Source organism: Scardinius erythrophthalmus (genome assembly GCF_964197995.2).
Source record: "Scardinius erythrophthalmus genome assembly, chromosome: 3".
Classification (NCBI taxonomy): Eukaryota; Metazoa; Chordata; class Actinopteri; order Cypriniformes; family Leuciscidae; genus Scardinius; species Scardinius erythrophthalmus.
Genome location: NC_138223.1, coordinates 57,477,156 through 57,501,397, shown reverse-complemented (window position 1 = coordinate 57,501,397; position 24,242 = coordinate 57,477,156). Strand labels below are relative to the sequence as shown.

General features: G+C 39.6%; 1 protein-coding gene across 1 annotated transcript in view; it reads right to left on the bottom strand.

The window, feature by feature from the left end:
- Positions 1 to 19,222: 19,222 nt before the first annotated feature.
- LOC308687982 (uncharacterized protein) overlaps positions 19,223 to 24,242 on the bottom strand; it is a gene marked incomplete at both ends in the record, with an annotated part of 163,079 nt that continues 158,059 nt past the window's right edge. The window contains 8 exons of the mRNA XM_081360799.1: positions 19,223 to 19,758; positions 19,840 to 19,886; positions 20,432 to 20,605; positions 21,144 to 21,317; positions 21,464 to 23,140; positions 23,184 to 23,303; positions 23,760 to 23,939; positions 24,120 to 24,184. Coding sequence (XP_081216925.1) covers positions 19,223 to 19,758; positions 19,840 to 19,886; positions 20,432 to 20,605; positions 21,144 to 21,317; positions 21,464 to 23,140; positions 23,184 to 23,303; positions 23,760 to 23,939; positions 24,120 to 24,184 — 2,973 coding nt within the window. The remainder of the gene's footprint in view (positions 19,759 to 19,839; positions 19,887 to 20,431; positions 20,606 to 21,143; positions 21,318 to 21,463; positions 23,141 to 23,183; positions 23,304 to 23,759; positions 23,940 to 24,119; positions 24,185 to 24,242) is intronic.

Here is a 24,242-nt window from a genome sequence, read left to right as displayed (position 1 = left end):
GATTATTGTGAACACAGCATGCAAATATAGAAGAAAGATTGAAGTCTGATTTTATGATAGGGAAAATTATTTAATTGAATTATTCTCAGATCAACAGAGTTATATTATTGCTGATATAGAAAAACAGAACTAGCTTGCTTTTTCCTGCAATGAAGAACTGCTTACTAATAGAATGAGGGAAATGCTATGGTCAACCAGTGAGATTTTTATATAAAAGAAATAGTGAAAAGATGCAGGTTAAAAAAGTGGCATGTAGATAAAGAGCTAATAGCTTATATGTAAAAGTTCAATTTGACTCATGCAGATCTCTGAGTGTTCAAATTGCAGATGGAAACAGAGCCCTGTGGAAGCAACAAGAGGGCAAAGGGCAAAGACATGAATGCAGAGACACTGACGCAGAAAAGAAGAGAGTGGGTGAGGGGTTCTCAGCTCCCCTCCTGAAGTTCAAAAAGACCCAAAAAGACCGAGTTAATGGAAAGACTGGAAAAGGTGAATCTATCACTTGAGACTTTTCCTAACAGACAAAGACAAATCCTGAGATGCAAAACTGTTACAGGATTGATCAAAAGCCCAAACTGAGAAGAGACAGAGAAGCAGCAGAGCCTATTCTCCACTCTGCAATGGCCATTGAGTCACAGCAAGGCTGAAAAACATGTCAACAGACACTGATCTAAAAAAAGAAGAACTGACCCTTACGGGGCACACAGGTGTGACAAACCTAATGAACACTCTAGAGACTGCTTCAAATTTAGTTCATTATTATATTAACTTAATTCATTCTGATTATTCACTGGTCTCATGGCAATTCTTTATATTCTCTGCTAAACTAACCCTCTCTGCTCTTTCAATAGGTACAATTCCAGCTCTATAAGAAAAGAAAATACAGAGAAGTGGGTGCTGAACTCACAAAATAGTTCAAACTGAGGCTGGATTTGGTATAGTGAGGGCTATTATATTAGACAACTATAGAGCTAAAAGCATGATAGAATTATTCTCTGGCAAAGAAAAAGAAAGACACAAAATGTCAAAGAATTATTATTTTTGTTTGCAAAACAATGATACTGGTCACTCCATCTTGTTTTAATATTGTTTTATAGAGATAGATTGGAGAAGAATAAATAACTCCAAAAGTCCAAAAATTATGAAATTAAAAATGCTGTCAAAACTGGGATAATGAGATGGAAATGTTATTGGCCATGGATCCAAGATTAGGCAGAGATCTCCAATTTTATTCTTAAAGAAGCTCATGAACAAAAACAAAAAGAATATGAAAAAGTAGACCAAACAAATGACAAAATGCATTTGAGAAATTACAATTGGCTGTCTTACTCTCAACTGCACCATACTAAGGCCTATTATTCTGAAATATTTAATCTATTAGAGTTTGGGAAAAAAACAAGAAAAAAGGGATTATAACAACAGTGGTAAACTAAGCATTAACATAACTGACAATTCTGAATAGTGTTTGAATAGCTGTTGTTGTCTGTCAGACCTTTGGAATTCCACAGCTAAAATTATAAGTTCCGCATTTAGAGCACAACCTGCGGAAGAAGAATGTGTGACGGCCGATGAGTGACTGAGTATGAATGGAGAGAGAGATGGTGTACACCAAGGCAAATCAATTATTTTGCCTACAGCTGTATCTAAATTTCATATGTGGGCCCACAGGGCATATTCTGCCCAATAAAATAATGACCATGGATGGATTTGGTTAATATCCAAGTCGAAACTGTAGTGACAATAGAAAAAGAAAATGGGAAAAATTTGTAAAAGAAAACAAAACAGTACTACATTTTGCGCAGCGCCTAACACATCTGACTTTCCTTTCAGAATATCATGATGGAGCATAACACATCTGACTTTCTTTTCAGAATATCATGAAGGAGCTGACGTTTTGTCAAAAGTCTGAAATATTGTCTTGTAACTTTTGTCTTGTTGCAAAGTGGGTTGAGTGTTGTCAAAAATGCCTGATAACTAGTATGCTGATAGTGGGACTCAAAACAATAACTGAGCTGAATTGACTAATTGTAAAAAGTAATATAGGGGTAAAGCCCTACTGCTAATGAGCAGAAAACCCCCAAAAGGGGACAGAACACCACTCAGCCCACATGATCATTTTACAGGTGACACCAAGAAGGACAATGGAGCAGATGATTTAAAATGTTGTTGTCACTAACAAAACTAAAAAGAAATAATGAAGGTTGCATTCGCAGATGAGAGCAATTCAATTCCAGGAAGGTTTCTGAGACGATTCAAACAACAACAACAACAACAACAAAGAACCACTGACTGTGCTGTCATCTCAGAAGGAGCTTGAACATTGATCAGCAAAGTGACATTTGAGTCCATGCCTCTCAATTTAAAATACACCAACAAGCCTCTACTCGCCACAACAGGAAGTGAGGGATCAAGAGGGCTTGTGCTAGTAACAGCCCCCTCACCTCCGAGGGAAGTCCATGCAACGGCTCGTAAAGAGTCACCCTGGTGAAACATGTCATGACGGTTAAGACGGCTAACAAAATGATCGACATGAATGGAAAAAGAGGATATCTCAAATAATAAGAAGAACTTTAAATGAAAAGTTGCAGAATAAGAAACTTTCAAGGAGTTGTGCAAAGAAGAGAGAATCAACAGAGATGAGTACAAGTTCAAACAATAGTCAACATCAACCAAACTGTCTTTAAATGTAATGTTAAAGCCATTGAATATACTAGTAGCAACTTAATAATAACCCCAAAAAGAAAATTATTGAATTAAAGAATATATCAAAAACAACGTAAAAACGATAATGAAAAATCAGAAAACAAATGAAAATAATGAATGATAAGCGACTAATTCAAGTAACTGTCATAGCACAGTGCGAATTAAGACAAGTCATGAAGGAAAATACAAATAGGCCTAAATGACATTTTAAAATAGATCATAATGGGTACTCGAATGTAATTTGTCAATAAAACGGGTATACATAATTAATTTAAGGCTACAGTTGAAAATTAAAGAAAAGATTAACACTGACTATTAACAAATATTTGATTTCATTTATGATTTGAATTATGATTTGATTCAATATGCTATTTGACTAATTAAATGTATTTTAAATGGTGCTAATAGAACGATCAATAACAAACAAATTGTTATAGCATATAGACTGTTCAATACCATGTAGATTATTGCCTTACGAACAATCTATATGGTGGTACCAGAGGGGGGTAAGAATGACAGGTTATTGCACAAAAACATACTTTTTGAATATTCTCAAACCATGCGCAAGGTATTCCCTTGCGCAAGGGGGGAGGGATTAAAAGAATAAGGAAGGACAATAATTAAAAGGCTAAATTAAGAATAAGGAAAAAGAATAATAAAAATTAAATAAAAAGGCATTTTTTGCAATTTTTGGCCATATACAAGAGAAATTTGCGACAAAAATAAAGGTAGGAAAGGAACAGTGACACAAATAAGGCTATATATATCAGTACCAGAAGGACTAATAAAACTCTTGGTAATGGATTATATGAACAAGATAGAGATGAGATCAACAGAGGAGGGTCAAGAGAAGTAATTAAATTTAAGACCAAAGAATTATTCCTTAGATTTGAAATTCTATCAGAAATAAGTTTAGATAATGGTTTAGCAGTCATTCTAGAAAAATTGAAATTAACATTAATTGTATGCAGAAACGTAAATTACAGAAAGGAAGTTTTAACAATAATTAAGTTATAATGCTTTATGTTTGAAATGGTTAAGGAAAAACTTAGATATACAGAAAAATAAATGACCGTACAATGAATATGTAAGACAGTGCAAAAAGTTATTTTCGAGAGTTATTTTTTCTAATTGTCTAATGAGTTCATTGAATGACTTTTATGAAGTAAATGTAACATTGCTCTTGAAGCTTTCTTAGTTTGAGTGATTACATGTGACATAATTAAGTTAATTCATGATAGTTCATTTAGAAATTAGTAGAAAGGAAGAAAAGGTATTCAGTTAAGGAATGCTTGAACTGAGGAGCTATAATGAGAAAAAGCTGCAACACGTGAGGTATTTATTGTTTAAATTTGGTAATAAAGTAGACAGAATTTGAAATGTAAAACGTTATAACGAAGAAAATTGTGATTTAATGTAGCTGCACTACAGTGTTATGGTTGTACATCAACTAAAACATGACTGACTAAAAGATTGATTCTTCAAATTTAAGAATTGATATTCCTAAATATAAATAAGAAGCGAATAAAAAAGAGAAAAAGTTATTTTTACCCAGCCCTATTTTAAATCAAAATTCATATGGATTATGCGAAATAAACATGCAAACTGAATCATTTATTCTATTATAATCAGCAGAGATTTATTATAATGATTTGACTTTATAATAATGAAAACAATTACATAAAAAAAGTAGAATGACTTTACAATTGAATAAAAAAAAGTTAAGGAAAGCTTGATTTAAAAGATTAGAAATGTTTTTTGGAGTTGCAATATTGAAAGAGGGTTATTATTCTGTTGTGTACTTCCCATATTAAGAAGATAATGAAAACTAATTTTAGAGGGCAAATAAATCATATATTATGAAGATTGAGCTTATATACCAAATTGAGATTTACAATCATTGGACATTGACTGAAGTACCTCGGATAAGGATGAAGAAGAAAATGAATAAGCCAGATCCAGGGTGTCTGGGTCGAAGAGGATATCTACACCGCAAGAGAACTTTTAATTGTATAAGGGATTTTTGTGTTTGACATATTCTACATAACTGTGACTATAAGACAATGCTGAACCAATTTCATCCACACACTTGTAACAATGTTTGATGGTTTATTAGGGAGGATTCGAGTCTTTTACTTTCTCCATTGAAAAAGAAAAAACAACTGAAAGAAAGAAAATGTATGGAGAAAGATGTTTGGCTCGATTGCTCCACCGGAGTGTGGTGGCATAATTTTAGTCATTGAAAATAAGAATGAGTGACTTAATTTAGTTACTAAGGTAGTATAACGGAGGGGACTGGATTTTGAAACTACACTCTGGAAAAGGATAGCGAATGTGGGGCTTAAATAAGCCCCAGAGGAGGGAATGTTGAAGATTTTATTATTTAGAAAATAAGTAATTTAACTGGTTATTGTACACTATTATTTCCTTGTCTGTGGGTGACTTTGGCTGACTTTGGAACCTGAGAGCACAAGGTGTTGTTACAGCAGAAAATTCTATTTCAGTAATGTCACATGGTACAAAACTATTTCTCAAAATACCTATAGAATGTATTACCATGTTTGGGACAAGGAGAGGGTATATACGTTTGCTGGGCAATTTTTCTGGAGGGTCTTTCTGCAGAGGGACACTCGGCTTTGTTTGTTAATAAAGTCTAATTTTTTCTGATGTCAAATATCTTTGAAGTCATTCCCCTGAAAATAATTAAACCACGACAGTCTATAGTATCAGATCCCAGCACGCACGGCATTTTACAGTAGGTTCCCCTAGCGTATTCTACGCAGTACGAGAGTATCTCTCGTAAGAGAACGTACTCGGTTACTAACGTAACCTCGGTTCTCTCTAGAGAGAGGAACGAGTACTGCGTATCCTGCCGTGCATGCACGCGCTCTGGTTGCTTCGACTATGAAAAACCAGAGATATCAAGCCTGCGAGCGGAATTTATAGACCTAAGCCACGCCCGTTTCGGCGGGACGTGACGCAGAGGGCGCGAAGCGCCCTCATTGGGTCTGACGTCACTCTAGGTCTCGCTCGATAGGCTTAAGCAGTTGCCAGCAGACCAGCCAATAGGCGCGCGAGCTGCCTCGCCTATGTCTGTATGCTGCCGCAACGCGTTTTACATTAATACAAAATTAAGGATAATTTTTTGGCTTCAGTATTCTTGTGGAAAAGGATTTTCCCCGAGCGTATTCTACGCAGTACTCGTTCCTCTCTCTAGAGAGAACCGAGGTTACGTTAGTAACCGAGTACGTTCTCCCGCCGGATGTAGGCGCGAGCACAACATCAACTGGCAAACGCAATGTAAGCGGAACGAAACTGAGCTACTCGTTGTTGTGTTTGTGTGGACCGTTTATCAGTTTGGACCAGTGCAGCGCGAGCCTGATCAAGCAACACTGTAACTGCGAGATCCAGTAAATAAAGCATTTGAATTCGCCACTGAAGTAATAACATCGCTGCGAGATCTAGTGAGAAATATTCACATGGACCAGGAATAAACATTGTGCAATGAATGAACGAACTATCCAGTGTCCACAGATCAGCAACATTCACCATGGCTTTACTGTAGTAACACTAACTGCAACCATGGAAGTTTGGCATTTTCCACTAAGGCCCAGTATGCATCCACCTCCCTGCAACACTGACTTTCCTCAGCTGTAAACATTGCCTCACATTTCCCAAACAAGCACCTATGGAACAAAACAATTATCAGGAATAAATATCTCTCTGTCTCTCGATGAGAAACCGCTAAGTTATATCACGTAACGTTAGTCTGGGCGGATATTAATGAGCATGACAAACGCCTGATCAAAGCTTAGTTTCTGTTATTGTAAGTTCCATTATGTTCTGTCTAACATTAATCCTGGCCTGTCCCTGCTCTCTTGGCAGCCTAGCAGGCTCATAATTGTATGGCTGTGGTCCGTCAACAATTTCCTCAGCGTCCGAAATGTCATTGCGATCCATTTTTCCCTGTTGTTTGAATCGACCGCTCTCCCTCGCACTACGTCACGCCCATTTTCAGATGCGGAAGTAAAATTTTCTCACAAAAACGACTCTAGAAGCCACTGTAGCGTATTTATAATTTTTTTTTAAAGAAAATCTAGTTCCTACATTATTTTTCTATACATTGACTTGTTGGTCTTCTAACCTGCAAGATGCTCTTTAAATAAAACTTATATGTCCAAGACACTGTTACATTTCCTGTTGGCTTGGTGTAGACCTGGCTAACTAAAAACCATGCTATTCAATATTTGACCAAGATATTATGATAAAACATACATCAATTTAGTTGAGAGATTAGATTATATGATCTTTCAACAGTCAACATTTATAACACTGCATATTATTTGACCTTTAAATTAATATGCCCAGTGACTGAGATGAAGTGAAACAGGTTTCGAAAAATCACACGCTGGCTGAAATGATTGATGATTGATTTTTCTAATGGCTTTTAATGGAATTACTTTTGTTCCAATAATAATGTATGTAACTTTTCAAGAAACTTATGAAAATATAAATTGAAACTGAAAAAGAATAAATAACAGGCAAATTTTTTTACTTCGTTTTTAATACACTGCATGTTCCCTTTCGAGAACGGTCACTTCATATTGCTATATACGCAGTGGGGAAACTCCTTTTCCTCGATTTACTGAAGCCTAACATGCATTTGCAGCTGCACAGCTAGCACAGTGAGTGTCTGGCTCACTCATTGGCTGTGCTGGGGCAACTGCACATCCAATGGCGTGGGTGCCAGAGCCCGCCAAGGGGGCGTGGCCTTAGCCTTTATTAGTCCCCGAAAACGCATTTTAACAGATTTTATTCCTTCAGCGACAACTTCATGTCTCTGAATCCTCTGCAAAGCCTTCGTCGTCGAATCAAGCATCACACGGTTAGAGCGTGTTCTACAGAGTTCTATAGAGTTCTACAGCGGACTAAGCCTTCACCAACCAAAGTCGTCTTTCCCTGTCGCCGCTCTGCTGTCGCTATCCGGCGACCAACGCTATATCCTTTGCATTATTTTTTGCTAATTGCTACTGTGTGTTCGCCGCCGCGTTCACACAGCTTAAGGAGCGTGAGCGTTGTTACAAATACCTCGCTCTACATGCGCCACGTACGGATGCCATCTGCACGAGGCCTACGGGCACACAAAGTGCGTCACATGCCTGGGAACGGCGGGTCTTGTCTCACTCGGCGGATTGGCTTATGTACATCCTGCGCTCGCGGCTAGCTCTCCTTTGGGACGGCAAACCGCCTCTCGACTGAAGAAGCGCGCGGGTAGATGTTCGCGTGGCTAGCTCTCTTTACGACACAAGAGAGCTCCGTTTTGCACGTCACACAGAAGCGCGTTTTCTCTGAAAATGATCTCTCTCATGCGCTTGCCCGCTTCCTTCCTTCATTGAGCAGCGACGGAAGAAGCGCGCGGTCAGATGTGCACGCGGCTATCTCTCTTTACGACACAAGAGTGCTACCGCTCCCTTATGTTCTGTTCATCACGCAGAACCTTCTCTGTGATTCAGACACAACAGCGCGGTTTTCATGCCTGGAATCAACCACGCTGAAACTGTTCTCTCTCACTGTGAGAATAAGCCGCCATTCTAAGTACTATAAGAGCTCTGTCAGTTCCTCCCTGTGGCTCAGTGGTGGATTCTAAGACTTGCGCTCCAGAGACCCGAGTACGAATCTCGGCTGCGCTGAATCTTTCCACCAAAGCGAACGAGCTCAACGTTTGACCCCGCCCCTCATCTAAACCCAGCATGAGTGCAATTGGACGAAGCATGGCCAGCTAGTCATGTTAAATAACGATTCTAACAGAGCTATAGCTGCAGTCAAGGTTCCCGCTGTAAACCGCAAACTATTGCTGTTCTCAGAGCAGCTCAAACAGTGAGAAATAAATGTTCCCCCACAGCCCCCGCTCACAGGTTGCTAGGAACGTTCTCAAATCAGTCATTAGGCCCGTTACAAGCGTGCGCCACTCATACCGCACACTATCACTGCAGTCAGTGCGCCCACTACGAAGCGTGCGCCACCACAGATAACCCCCTCCCAGTTGTTACACTGACTTTCCCCCAGGCAAAAGCCTGTACAGTCAGTCCAACACTCAGTATGTGCACAAATCACAATGTAAGGGTATCAGGTCCCCCTGTGTTAGGCGGCCCGTCCCAAAATATGTGTCAAACTCTAGCCACACGGGTGTTGGCCTGGCAAGCCATCTCCGGTGTGTTGAGTTGGGTTATAAACACAATAAAGCGAGGCTACTCGCTCCAATTCGCTCACAGACCCCCAAAGTTTCAGGCGGTTATTGAGACTTCAGTGAGAAGCAGCTTGTGTCACGTGTTTCGCTCTGAAATACAGAATCTGTTACCAAAAGGGAATCTGTTAGCACAGTCGAGAACCGAACTGCTGACACACAGGGATTGGATTCTCGGCCATTTGAAATGTCTGGGTCTCAAAATCAATGTAACCAAGAGCAAACTGAACCCCAGCCAGAGTGTGATCTTTCTGGGCACAGTTATCGACTCTATAACGATGACAGCGTGGCTTACACAAGAGCGCGCATTCTCTGTACAAAAGCTAGCAGCCTCATTCAAGGCAGGCGAGCGCACATCTCTAAAGAAGTTTCAGAAACTTCTCGGTCTCATGGCAGCGGCATCGTCAGTACACTGCAGTCCACTGCAGCACTGGCTCAAACGCCGTGTACTAACCCATGCATGGCAGTCAGGCAGCCTGCGCATCATGGTGAATCACGGTTGTTTACGGACCCTGATTCCCTGGCGGGCTCAGGACTGGTACCATGAGGGTGTGACCATGGGGGTGATTTCCAGGAGGAAAGTGTTTTTTACAGACGCATCCAACCTAGGTTGGGGAGCGCTGCACGAGGGCAAGCCTGCCTCCGGCCTCTGGTCGAGCACGGAGCAGAGCTTACATATCAACTGTCTGGAAATGAAAGCAGTTTGTTTGGCCCTCAAAGCGTGTCTGTCAAACCTCAAAGGACACCACGTCTTAGTCCGGACGGACAACACGTCGGTGGTGGCCTACATAAATCGCCAGGGCTGCGTCAGGTCGGGGCAACCTGTACGCCATGGTGAGAGACCTCCTCTTGTTGGTACAGACCAATTTGAGCTCTCTGAGGGCAGCACATATCCCTGGCATTCAGAATCTGGGTGCAGATATGCTCTCACGGGGCAACACTCCCCTAGGCGAGTGTTACCTGAACTCACAGACGGTCAGTCTGATATGGAGTGTGTTCGGCGAGGCCGAAGTCGAGGTCTCGAGAACCAACAACCACTGCGCAGTGTTCTTCTCAAAGAACAGGGATGCGCTAGCCCATCTCTGGCCCAGCCGCCCCCTTTATGCGTTTCCCCTATTTCAATGATCCCCCAGGTCATCAAACGGGTCAGGGAGAGCGGATACCCAGTCCTCCTAGTGCCCCCCCCCCAGATATCCAGGCCGTGGTTTCCAGAGCTGGTTCAGTTGACGGACAAAGTCCCCTGGCCTGTTCCGCTGAGGAAAGACCTCCTCACACAGGCCAACGGGACGATATGGCATCTGCGACCCGACTTATGGGCCCTCCATGTTTGGCCCCTCAACGGGTACCCAGGGACCTTCCTGAGAAGGTCTTGAACACAATCACTGAGGCTAGGACCCATCTACCAGGAGCCTTTATGCTCTGAAGTGGTCAGTGTTCTCCAGCTGGTGCTCGGAAAAACTCTTTGAACCAGGGTCATTCGAGGTATCTGTGGTACTCTCCTTCCTACAAGAGTTGTTGGATGTGGGCCGTTCCCCATTCACGCTCAGAGTTTATGTGGCAGCCATTGCAGCTCATCATGCTCCGGTGGCTGGCTAATCATTAGGAAGAAACGACCTGGTGGTACGGTTTCTAAAAGGAGCCAGGAGGATGAACCCCTCCAAACCTCCGTCTGTGCCGTCTTGGGACCTCTCCACGGTCCTTGGGGCCCTAAAGAGACCACCTTTTGAACCACTCCAGTCGGTTGATCTTAAACGTCTCTCGCTAAAGACTGCTCTCCTGCTGGCATTGGCATCTATCAAGCAAGTGGGGGATCTGCAGGCCCTCTCTGTGAGCCCTTCCTGTTTGGAGATTGGATTGGATGACTCCAGGGTCATCCTCAAACCCAGACATGGCTATGTACCCAAGTGCTCTTAACGCCGTTTAGAGCACAGGTTATCACATTATTAGCTCTTCCCCCTTCTGCTGAGGATGGGGAGGCTAAACTATTCTGCCCTGTCAGAGCACTGGGAATCTATCTGGAGCGTTCTGCGTCTTTTAGACAATCAGAACAGCTCTTTGTCTGCTTTGGTGGCCGATCTAAGGGATATCTAGTCACGAAGCAAAGACTGTCTAGATGGATAGTGGATGCCATATCTATGGCATATACCTCAGTGGGTCATGTTTGCCCTCTAGGTATTAGAGCTCATTCAACGAGAGGCATGGCTTCGTCTTGGGCTTGGTCCTCTGGGTTTCCTATTCAGGATATTTGTGCGTGGCCGGCTGGTCCTCGCCTTCCACATTTATGAAGTTCTATAACATGGAGGTACCTTCCCTACAGGCGAAGGTATTTTTCGGTATGATTAAGGCCCTATGGTGTCTGGTCTTGTCTACGAGTTATGTCACTGTGGACAAACACATATCCATTTTATTATAAAACCCACCTTTGGCCGGTTCTATTTCCCCAAACTAATAGACCCGACGATGTCCGGTCTTATTGGTACATTATGTTGGTTGAGATACTGACATATATATATATTACTAGACCCGACGGTGTCCGGTCTGTTCAGTATATATACTTGGGTTCTGGCTTGTTTCTGTGAGCTCAGGGGTCTTGAGTTGCAGTAGACAACCAGTTACTTATAGTGTGACGTTTTACATGGCGTCCCCACTGCGTATAGCTACCCAATACGCAGTAGCTACGCTACTCAGTTACTGTCGTAACCTCGGTTGCCTGAGAGTAGGGAACGAGGATTGCGTTGCCGGCCGCACTATGGTAACCTAGCAAGTTGTCGCTTCAGTCGTTTAAACCTGCTAAAATGGCGTTTTCTGGGACCAATATAGGCTAAGGCCACACCCACTTGGCGGGTTCTGATGTGTAATGGCGCGCTGAGGCAGAGGCGCCCGCGCCATTGGATGTGCAGTTGCAGCACAGCCAATGAGTGAGCCAGACACTCACTGTGCTAGCTGTGCAGCTGCAAATGTGTTTTACATTTTAGGCTTCAGTAAATCGAGGAAAAGGAGTTTCCCCACTGCTACGCAATACTCGTTCCCTACTCTCAGGGAACTGAGGTTATGATAGTAACCGAGTAGATTTGCTAACTGTTTTCTCATCGTTCTATCCCTGATCTGAACTTACAAATGCACTTCCAGAGTTTTCATTTACGCTTCTGAAGTTTTCGTTTACACTCCCTGAGTTTTCATTCACCGTTCTGACGCATAGCTCTCGTGAGGGCAGGGCTAGTAGCAGTGTGTTCTCATTGGCTACTGAGTTTTTTATTGACAGCTTCTTCACCTGGAAGTGAAGACGTCAGTGGTGTGTTTATGTGTCAGACATCCCAAGTCTCCCGGAAGTTCCGAAAGTCTCCCGCATGTTGATCGCGGCTCCCTGATGCCCGCAAATTAGTTAAAATTTCCCGGAATCTAGAGCGAGAGAGAGGGAGCGAGAGACCTTGCGTGTGTGTGCTAGTGTGCGTGTGTTCCTCACGAAGCGCATGTAAGGACCCAACCAATCAATTGTCAGTGCGGGCGGGCTTTTATCTATACTCCCGAACCGAATTAATCAGAACCGAATCACTTCAACCAGGTAATCAAGGTTGGCAACCATGGCCATCACACTACTCATTGCTAGCATATGCATTTACACCATCAAAATTAATGATCACTTAAATAAGAGGAATTTAAACAATATGAAATTTACAATCGTGGCCTGCTGTCAGATGATACAGACCTCAAAGGGCATATCATTACATATGTCACACAAAGAATGTTCTTGTTGCCATTTTTTTTATCATGCTGATAATTTTATTTAGTTATTTCATTTAGTTAATATTATCGTTTAACATATAAAATTGTAAATATATTTTAACAATCATCAACAGTTTCAATTGTGACTTATACAATCAGTTAAATGAATGTAATTGAAAATATGAATTCAAATAAATTTACATTCTTTATTGTCACTAAAGCATATACACAGAAGTATCAAAGTGAAAGTCTTGGATGCAAATATGTTGTGAGAGGAAAGACCAGAATCCACAAAACATTGACTGTATACTATACATGTAATGCACAGTATTATCATGATATACATTACTATACAAAATGCACAATTACAAATACATATTTAAAATTCATATACATTTTAAATGTTGCAATGATTCTTTGAGCAGTTCCTGTTGCAGTACAATAACAAAGCAGTGACTGGACACAAGCAGTACAAGGATAATCCACCCAAAAAATTTGAATTCTCTCATCATTTACTCACCTTCACGCCATCCCAGATGTATATGACTTTCTTCTTCACAAACAACATAAACAATAAACATAAACAAAGATTTTTAAGGAAATAATCCATCTCTGTGAGTCCATATAATACAAGTGGATTGTAACGCATGTAGGCGACAGTTGGTCGGAAGTTATTTTTACAGTTTTTTACGATTGTTTACACACTAAAATAAAAATTTCCACACAATTTGCAAAATTCTACTCCAAGGAGCAAAACACCTCCACAGATTTGCACAACATTACACACAATGTCTGCTTCACCCTTTTTGCAAAACATTACACACAGTGATTTGTAAAACTCTACACACATTTTCACACCTTAGACACAGTTAAGGATTGTGAGGTTACTTCCTTGTCATTACAAAGCCCCAGATTGCCAATGACAACACTAATGAACGAATTGGATAAACACAACCACCAGGTGTGGAAGCACACATGTGCTAATTTGAAAACGCAGCACTCAGGTGTGTTATAAAAGGCAGCAGGTGAGTTCACCTGTCTTCAACAAAAATGGAAGGAGCTAGAAGAAGAAGAAGGAGAAGAGTGAGAATGAGAGGGGGAGCTCAAAGAGGAGATGAAGGAGGTAGATGAAGAGGAGAAGGAGGTAGAGGAAGAGGCCCAGGTAGAGGAAGAGGAGAAGAAGGAGATAGAGGGAGAGGCCTAGGTAGAGGAAGAGGAGAAGGAGGTCGAGGAAGAGGCCCAGGTAGAGGAAGAGGAGAAGAAGGAGGTAGAGGAAGAGGAGAAGGAGGTAGAGGAAGAGGCCTAGGTAGAGGAAGAGGAGAAGAAGGAGATAGAGGAAGAGGCCTAGGTAGAGGAAGAGGTAGGGAAGGACTTATGCCAATGAAGACATAGTAATTTTTATTTGTCTACAGATTTTATTTGTTTCATTGATTTCATTGTTGGTTGATTACTGTAACTGATTATGGTAAGAAATACTGTGTAAGTATTGAAATAAATACTTGAAATATTCAGTCTGCAGCATCAGTGTTGTGCAGTGCTTGGTAAGTTTATAGCAGGCCTATTTGTGTACATTCACCCTATATCTCAAACTAATCATGAAGAATGTTGTGGGTATGTCACTATTTTTTTTTTGTCATCTAAATTATCCCTTACATAACAATGTCTGGCCAAAAATCTAGCACATGCTATTTCCTAAAATTATTTTTTTTTACAAATGTGTTTTATATTTATCACAGCTGTGTGTAACTGGCTGCAATAGTGTCTGATCATTGAGGACTGTGTTGGTTAAATGAAAACTAATAGCATTTTCACAAATATGTGTATATGTTTTGACTGAAGTGTGTATGTTTTGACTGAAGTGTGTCATTTTGCAAACAATCTAGGAATTATGCAAATTGAGTGTGGTGTTTGGATAATTGTGATTCTGTTTTGAAAAAAAGAACCCGGTTTTCAAAATTGCGTGTAAACAATTGAAAAAAACTGTAATAGTTAAACCAGTTTACATTATTAGTATTTTTCTTATCTAGCTTATTGTTTGACTTCAGAAGGCATTGATTCCACTGAGGTCGCATGGATTACCGTCACGGTCACTGTGTGTATTTTTAAAGCGTCTTCAGGACTCGCAGAGATGGATTACTTTCCTTACAATCTTAATTCATGTTTATCTGTAGAAAGAAAGTAAAATGCATCTGGGACAGCATGAGGGTGAGTAAAATAAGTGAGAATTTTATTTTTGGGTGAACTATGCCCTTAACATTCATATGGTGTTGGTATGCTAATCCAAGATCAGCACAGACTAATAAGAATAAAGTGCAACCTCTTGTGTACTTGTGAACTGTGTTTGTTTTAATCTAGAGGAAATTAAAATGTTTGCTACTTTATATTAAAATAAAATAAATCAGGTGTCTGAAGATCAAGATCCCAGTCATTCAAAGGTGATGTGTCTGAACAAAGTAAGATTATTGTCTGATAGGGACAGTGGATCTCTGGTACTATCACTCCATCCTCTGTGTCAGCATCAGAATTTTGTTTATGGAAAAGTTGCTTCACTCCCTGGAAAATGAGAGAGGAAATGTATTATAATCTAACAATACAAACTGATTTGAACTCCCACATACAGTAACAAGTTGCAGACTTAAAAATATTTATTTCAAACAAATTATATAAATGTTTAAGGGATTTTAAATATTTACCATGCAGCATTTATCACCTGTAATACTGTTGTGTAACCAGTAGATGGCTGTATAGCCCTATATATAAACATATATCCATGGCATTGGGCCCTATCTTGCACCCAGCGCAATTGACTTTGTACACCGACGCATGTATCATTCCTATTTTGCACCCGCGCAAAGCGGACTTTTCCCTCCACAGATGCACGTCGGTTAACTAAGAAATACACTTGCGCTCCCCGGGGCGGTTCAGCGCAAAGAGGAGGCGTGTTCCGGCGCAAATGTTCCCTCATGCTATTTTACAGGTTTAGAAAACAATTGCGCCACTGACCGAAAAAAAAACAGTTTAAAGTCAGTGGCATGTTATTCATATGCTATTTTAAGGGCGCATGCTTGGCCTTAATCAATGTAGCGTGTGCACAACGCGCATACACTTTGATTCTCTCATCTACACACAGACGCAGCAGTTATTTTTGCAAATCATACATTATTACGATAGATAGATAGATAGATAGATAGATAGACATTTTATTATAAAAGCATACATCTAGCTTACACATTTACCCAAATTATCATACGCCTGTTTAACCGAAGTTAATGTGGGTGTGTTTCTCCGTCCCTGACGGGAACGTCGGTCTCCTCGGCCTTGAACTGCTCCTGTCGTGCGCCTGGCAAATCCGCCGTTATAATAGGAATCCGCTTTAGAACAAGCGCGCCTGCTCTTAAAGGGAATGTGAGATGTCGCTCTGATTGGTTTATTTCACGTTACGCCCAAACCATACCTATGAATAATGAAGCTACTTCAGACCAACCCCTTTTAGATTTGCGCCAGGCGAAAGAGTCATTTATCCCGCCGGGAAAATAGCAACAGCGCCAAGATCCGCCCACAAAGTTACTTGCGCTTTGACACTTGCGTTTCAGATCGTTAAAATAGGGCCCTTAATGTTTGGCTGGATGTTTTCAGTCATAATTACTTGCATGTATTAAGTTTTTAATTTGGACATATATTTATTATTAAAGACTATTAAAGATTAAACTTTTTTCTCATAAATGTTCATTTGAAGTGCAATTTTTTGCATTATTATTAGTCAAATATGGACACAGAAAAAGCATTTTGTTACTCATACTAGCTATAATAGCTTTATTAGGCATCTTTATCACACAAAAGTAATCAAAATAAATATTGCGACCAGGGCCATACTTCAAAATAATTGAGTGTTTACATAATTATGAACAGAGACGTGTTCTGTGGTCAAGTCGTGTCTCTCCTCTTTCAGAAACTCTGCATCGCAAATTAATCAGCAACTGAGAAATTCAGGTTTAAATAGCTTTATCGGCATGCTAAAAAAAGGCTTTACAGTTAAATCAAGACAACACAACTGTATAATGTTATAGGCTCTCTCACTGAGCTCTAAAATGCCTCTCCACCTGAAAAAAGCAAGTATTGTATTATAAATAGTATTAGTATTAATTAAAAAAAAATAATAATTCAGACTTACCACGAGTAGGCTATCCAGTATCCTGATAGCGACGATGACTAATGATAATGATATCATTCGTCTCGTCTGTACTATTCCTTCTATAAGAAATCATCTTAACAATATAGTGTAGCAGCAAATAAACACACATATAAACTTAATATCACTAACATGAAATAGAAAGCTGCGCTTACAGACGCTCACATCCACACACCATTGACTTCTTCTTCTTCTATTTTTAACAACTATTACAGTTGCTTTACAGTTACAATCAACATGCTTTTTCATTAGAAATAAGGTACTATTAAGTCTGGTGTGCCCAATCCTCAGCCTGGACAACACCACTTCCTCATGTCTAGCTCTGACTGAATCTGCAATCTTATTTACTTTAGACTGTATACTAAAAAGATGTCTCCCAAAGGATTCATTATCCCAAAAGAACTGCCATTCTTGTTTTAATAATGCTCTTAACCTCTGCTTTGCTGTATTTTATGTCAACATCAATGTTGCTTTACCTGCTGCTTTCTTGGCATATCAGCCAGCTCATTCCCCTCCACCCCTATGTGGGCTGGAACAAATAAGAAGGAACATTTTAATCCCGCCTTTTGCAATCCACTCGTTAACTGTAAAACATCAAGAAGAATGTCTTTCCTGGAACACAACACTGACGTCTTCACTTCCAGGTGAAGAAGCTGTCAATCAAAAACTCAGTAGCCAATGAGAACACACTGCCCCGCCCCCACGAGAGCTATGCATCAGAATGGCGAAGGAAAACTTCAGAAGCGTAAACGAAAACTTCAGAAGCGTAAATGAAAACTCTGGTAGCGCATTTGTAAGTTTAGATCAGCGAAAGAAATATGAGAAATAGTTAGCAAAACATGCAGTGTATTAAAAACGAAGTAAAAAAATTTCCCTGCGATTTATTCTTTTTCAGTTTCAAAGATATTTTATTCAGTTTCAGTTTATATTTTCATTAGTTTCTTGAAAAGTTACGTTCATTATTATTGGCACAAAAGTAATTCCATAGTTTTTAGGCCTAAATTGAAGTCAAATAAATAAGTCCATTACTCTGCCATCTCTCTTCTGCTGCTACAGGTGTTTCTCACTGATGTAATGACAGAAATCCACCTCTAGATGGAGACATCCTAAACTTTCTCTGTCAGGTTTGTCTGCAGTTGACTTGTGGTTTTATATAATGACATGTACATTTAATAATTTCGACTTACAAATCAGGAGAGCAGAAGCAATTAAACTAACAATAGGGCGACAATATGCAAGTGCTGTAACCCTTCCCAATTCAGTTTAACGCAGTATGCGTAATAAAAAAATTATAAAAAAACATAGAATAGAAAAGAAAACAAAGAGTTAGTATTTATGGATCAAGTGTTGCCACAAAAGATGTGTTTTCAGTCGTTTCTTGACAATGGCTACGGACTTAGTCGCTCGGGTTGAGTTAGGCAGGTCATTCCTCCAGCAGGGAACAGTACAGGTGCAGGTCTGTGAAAGTGATTTTGGGCCTCTTTGGGATGATGGCACCACGAGGCGACGTTCCACTGAACAGCTACTGTAAGTTTAAGTTTTAATTGCATTAATAAACATGTAACGGTGGCTGCCCCAAATCAAATTTGATTATTTAATAAATGTAAATTTAATTTAAATTGTTCGGGCGCCAGAAAGGTCAAAACTTGACAATAAAAAAAAAATATATATATATATATATATATGTAATGAAGTTCAGTTTCCCGGGAAATTGCTCAAACCACTGTTACACAAAATTGACACATTCAGATTGAAGGGTTCAGTCAAAAATTTTTATTTAGGTAACCTTTTTCACACACACACACACACACACACACACACACACACACACACACACACACACACACACACACACACACACACACACACTTGAAGTACTTTGAAGAACACGATTAAAGAACACGAAAATTTTCATTCATGTATTTGTGTATCTACAGCTGAATTTATCATCAAATCAACTTATAACACACGTGTAGTTTTGATGTTACTTTTTATTTTTGATAAATGCATTACTAGAATAAAATGCAGTGCTTCATTATGCAGTGAATACTGAAATGTTTTGCCAACATAATAGTGCTTAGTTTGCTGTGTTAATTGTTTTGAGAGCATCTACATTCATTTGGAGAAATGTGTCAAATCGAGTGAGATAAACTGTAATACATGAACTAATGTTAATGAATGAGAGCTTCTTGTAAAGTGTCACCAGTGTATTAAAAGTGTATGAACACCGCAACAAACTTCTAAACACAAACTAAATAACTTGTCAGTACAGAGCTAAAAAATAAATAGTCTTCATTCATATGAGACATATATTTCACTTGGTGTGTGAGAAACATTATTTGCTATTTCCCTGCTGTAGATGGTTAAATCTGACAGAGATACACTGAGCAGTTAGAATAAAAAACCCCAATGCCAGCATAGAGGGGTTCAGTGAATGTGGTGTTGAATGTGTGTAAGTGTGTGAGTGTGTGTGTGTCAGAGACACTGTAGAAGGACAGAGTGCCGGCTGACACGTCAACATACACTCCTACTCTAGTAGATCCTGATAAAGGTACAGGAATATCAATGCTGATTTTATCATACCAGACAGTGAACCTGCCTTTAATGCAGCTCACACTCCAGGACTTTTTATTGAGTCCATAATCACAGTCATCACTTCTTCCTTTCCTGCTGATTCCTTTATATGTCACTGCTATATCCACCCAGCCGCTCCATTCAGCCTCCCAGTAACAGCGTCCAGTCAGACTCTCTCGAGATAGAACCTGTTCATAGTTCTCAAACCTCTCTGGATGATCCGGATACGGCTGCGGCTCTTCCACAAGAGTTGCCTTTCTGTTGTCATCAGAAAGAATGAGTTTAGCATTTGCTGTGTTTGGATCCAGTGTGAGATCACAGGCATCTGAAAACAAGAAGAGAGATTAGAACTGTATCATGGACAGTTTTTAATCTATGTTGATACATGTGGTTTTTGTAGACCTACATTTTAGCAGTCCTGGTGAGATCCTGAAATGTCCTCCATGATTCAAACTAGACAAATGCACACCAAAAATTAAAAAATTTCAGGGGAATAGTAAAACCTCATTAATACTAACACAAACAAATCACAGACTTTCATGTTGATCTAATGACAAACGTATCAATATCCACAAAACCAAACTATTAATAGCTAGCATATAGTATGTTTATTTTTATTTTGTCATGTCCATATTTAGCACCTTTCACAATTGCTTTTCAGTGTAAATTGTATTGTAAAGTGTGTTTTACATTGCATACAAAAAGAAAATCACAACCTAATTTTTAGTTTGAGTTTGAGTAACTTTTGTTTTAAACTCAAGAGTAATACGATGTGAAAAAATTCATTCATTCATTAATATACAATTTTGGGCATAGTGCTCAGCCCTAGTCAATCCTTTGTGGGTCAAAAATGATTGATAATGTATGTTTAACAAGACAACATTGCAGTGTTTATCTTAACAATAAAGAATAAAATCAATCCCTGCTATATACAAGCGTGTGTATGCACGCAAGCACACACAGACACACACACAAATGTATCAGACAGCTAAACATACTTGAGTATCTGCAGTGAGCAGTTTGGATCCTTTAGTTTGTCATTGAGTAGCCTGACTCCTGAATCTCCTGGGTGATTGTAGCTCAGATCCAGCTCTCTCAGGTGTGATGGGTTTGAACTCAGAGCTGAAGACACATAGCCACAGCCTTCCTCTGTCACCATACAGCCCAACAACCTATAGAAACACATACATACACACACACACACACACACACACACACACACACAAAAAAAATAGGTTCACAGTTCTCTTATGTCAGTTAATGGAAATGACATGCAGGTAAACAAATAAAATATTTATATATATTTTTAAATTATTTATTTTATTTTTTACATTTTTATGATTTAATTAATAGCTTCTCATTAAACTCACAAACCCCTGCAGTTTCATCACAAACCCCAGTCTGGGAAACCATGATGACATTTAATATTTAATGCACTTCATGTAGTTGATGATAAAGAACAGAAATTATTTTCTTTCTCTTTGTATTTTTATAACAATATATGATAAAAGATTATCATATTCAAATCAATGTGATAAATAAGTTAGGCCAAAAGTAATCTAAAAGTAATCAACAAGTAGTCAGATTATATTACCTTAAATGTGTAATGTAATTTATTAAGTTACTAACTTTTTGTCATGTAATTTGGTACCAGTAAATGACTACAACTTGTAAGTAATCTAACCAGAACTGCCCACTTTGTACACAAACCTGAGTATCTCCAGCTGACAATTATGACTCTTCAGTCCATCAGAGAGCAGCTTCACTCCTAAATCCTGCAGGTCATTGTTACTCAGATCCAGCTCTCTCAGGACAGAGTTTGAGGATTGTAGAGCTGATGATATAATTTCACAGCACTGGCCAGTGAAATTACAACCAGCAAAACTGAAAGACAGTAAAACATTACTTTTCAAATTATTACATTTCAAAATTCAATATGATTTTATTTCTTGTGAACATCATAAAATATAATTTCTTACAGAGATGATAATACTGCTATGCTAAAACATTTTCTTCATTGTAACACTCACAGAGCCTTTGTGCAGTTCATCACAGCTGGTATTAGTCTTCTTCTACCCTGATCTGATGTGTTGTATTTCTTGAGGTCCAGCTCATCCAGCGCCTCCTCTGACATCTGAAGCATGTAGGCGATTGTTGAGCAGTGAGCAGGAGAGAGTTTCTCCTCTGAGTGTTTGTCTGATTTCACAAACTCCTGAATCTCTCTGGACAGAGTCTGATCTTTCACTTCCAACAGACAGAGGAACAGATTGATGGATCTTTCAGTGGAGAGACCATGTCCATCTTTGATTTTCTCTTTAATGTACTGTGTGGTTCTCCTGATGCTCTCTGAGTTGTTCTCTGTGTGTGTCAGTAGATCCTGTAAGAGTCTCTGATTTGACTCCAGTGAGACGCCCAGCAGGAACCGCAGGAATAGATCCAGCTTTCCATTCTCACTCTCAAGGGCTTTATCTACTGCAACTTTAAGCAAATTATGCACCACATCGATAAACTGCAATGTGTCAACATTTTTCATTACATAATGGTAATAGACATAGAAAGTAGCAAGAAACTCCTGAACGCTCAGATGAATGAAGCTGTAGACTTTCCTCTGATGAATCACAGATTCCTCCTTAAAGATCTCAGTGCAAATCCCAGAATACACTGAGGCGTCAGTGATGTCTATGCCGCTCTCAATTAGGTCCTCCTCATAGAACATCACATTGCCCTTCATCAGCTGTTTGAAAGCCACTTCAGCAAGTTTCACAATAACTTCTCTGTTGGACTGCAGAAGTTTCTCTGGATCTTTCTCTTCATACTTCTGATTCCTCATGTTGATCTGAATCAGCAAGAAGTGGCTGTACATTTCAGTCAGAGTTTGAGGTATTTCTGCACTCAGATCTTCTTTCAGGAGCTTTTGAAGCACAGTGGAGGAGATCCAGCAGAAGACGTGTATGTGGCACATGATGTGGAGGCTTCTTGCTCTTCTGATGTGTGAGATGATTCTGCTGGCTTGATGCTCATCACTGATTCTCTTGCTGAAATATTCCTCCTTCTGAGGCTCATTGAATCCCTGAATCTCTGTCAGACGGTTGATGTATTTGGAGGGGATCTGATTGGCTGCTGCTGGTCTGGAGGTGATCCAGATGAGAGCAGAGGGAAGCAGCTCTCCTTCAATGAGGTTTGACATCAACACACCCACTGGTGAAGTCTCAGTCACATGAGAAACTGTCTGAGCATCTGAAAACATCAGTGTCATTCTGCTTTCATCCAGACCATCAAAGATAAACACAACTTTACACTGCTTGTAAATCTTTGAGTCCAGATCTTGAAATTCAGGATGAAAGTCCAGCAGAAGTCTGTGAAGACTGTACTGATGATCTCGGATCAAGTTCAGCTCTCGAAATGGAAGCACGAACATGAAATCTACATCCTGATTGGCTTCTCCCTCGGCCCAGTCCAGAATGAACTTCTGCACAGAGACAGTTTTTCCGATTCCAGCGATGCCTTTAGTGAGAACAGTCTTGATTTGGCCTTTGTCCTCACTTCCTGGTTCAGGTGAGGCTTTAAAGATGTCATTGCAGTAGATTGGAGTGTCTTGTTGTGAGTGTTGTGTTCTGGCTGTTTTCTCCATATGTAAAACCTCATGTTCTTCATTCACTCCTTCTCTCTCTCCCTCTATGATGTAGAGCTGTGTGTAATTTGTTTCCCTCAAAAAATCTCTCATACTTGGTCTTCATGCTGGTTTTGTGCCGGTCTTTGACTCTCTGTAGCTCATCATTTTCTGGTTTCTGTAGGTCTCCAGTCTCCTCTTGCTGTGTGATGTGGGTCTGACAAGAGTTAACAGATCTGATCAGACCATCTCTCTCAATTCTTCAGAGAAATTAAGAAACAGACAAAGAAAAAAATGTTTCAATGAAAAACTCAAAACATTCAAGTGCAAAGTAATTTTCTTCGGTAGAACAGTAAAGAAAATATTTTGCAAAAATATTTTTCAATGCATCATGCACTTTCAGATATTCAAACCTGGCAACATTGGCATTTTGTTCTCAAATATAAAATGTTAATCTCTTAATTCAACCTTTAATCTGTATGGTTTATTTGTGAACACCCCGTCACTCTGACAGTGAAATCTGTGTATGAGTTACTGTATGTGATATATCTGTATCTAATATCTGTACATATATTGTCTTAATATTTTTGAAGCTATGATTTTTAAATACAAATCTACATTGCATATACAAATCTACCATAAATATTCTAAAAATGCCAATTAATTACATTTTCATTGCATCTCTATGTTACTGTCTTTGCTATGTGCCATCTTACTTGGGGTCAGAGGTCACTGTACCATCACTCAATACAGGAGGTTCCCTCATAGAGTTATTGCTCTTCAAAGACACACAGCTGGATACTGCAGATGCTGCTGTCTGTGTCTGATCCTCTCTCTCCTCATGGAGACTCATTTTAGAGGCAGCGTCTCTCTCCGTCCTCTCCAGAATCAGTGATCTGTTTGAGGAAACAAAATAAATAAAAGATTTTAAAACACTGGGGGAAAAATCTGTAAATTGAAAATGACATTTTTGTATGAACACAAGGTTCTCTATGGAATCAACCTCACTTTCTAGCAGAAACTATACAATGTGCACAATTTTTTTCTACAAAACTAAACAGAATATGACATCTGACATACTGGAGTCAATGACTTCTCTTCTTATTTGCAGAACACAGTGTTTTAGCAGCTCTGTGTCTGTCTGCAACAATGTGAGAACAGTGGGTAATCTGTCTATCCATCACTAAACTTATACACTC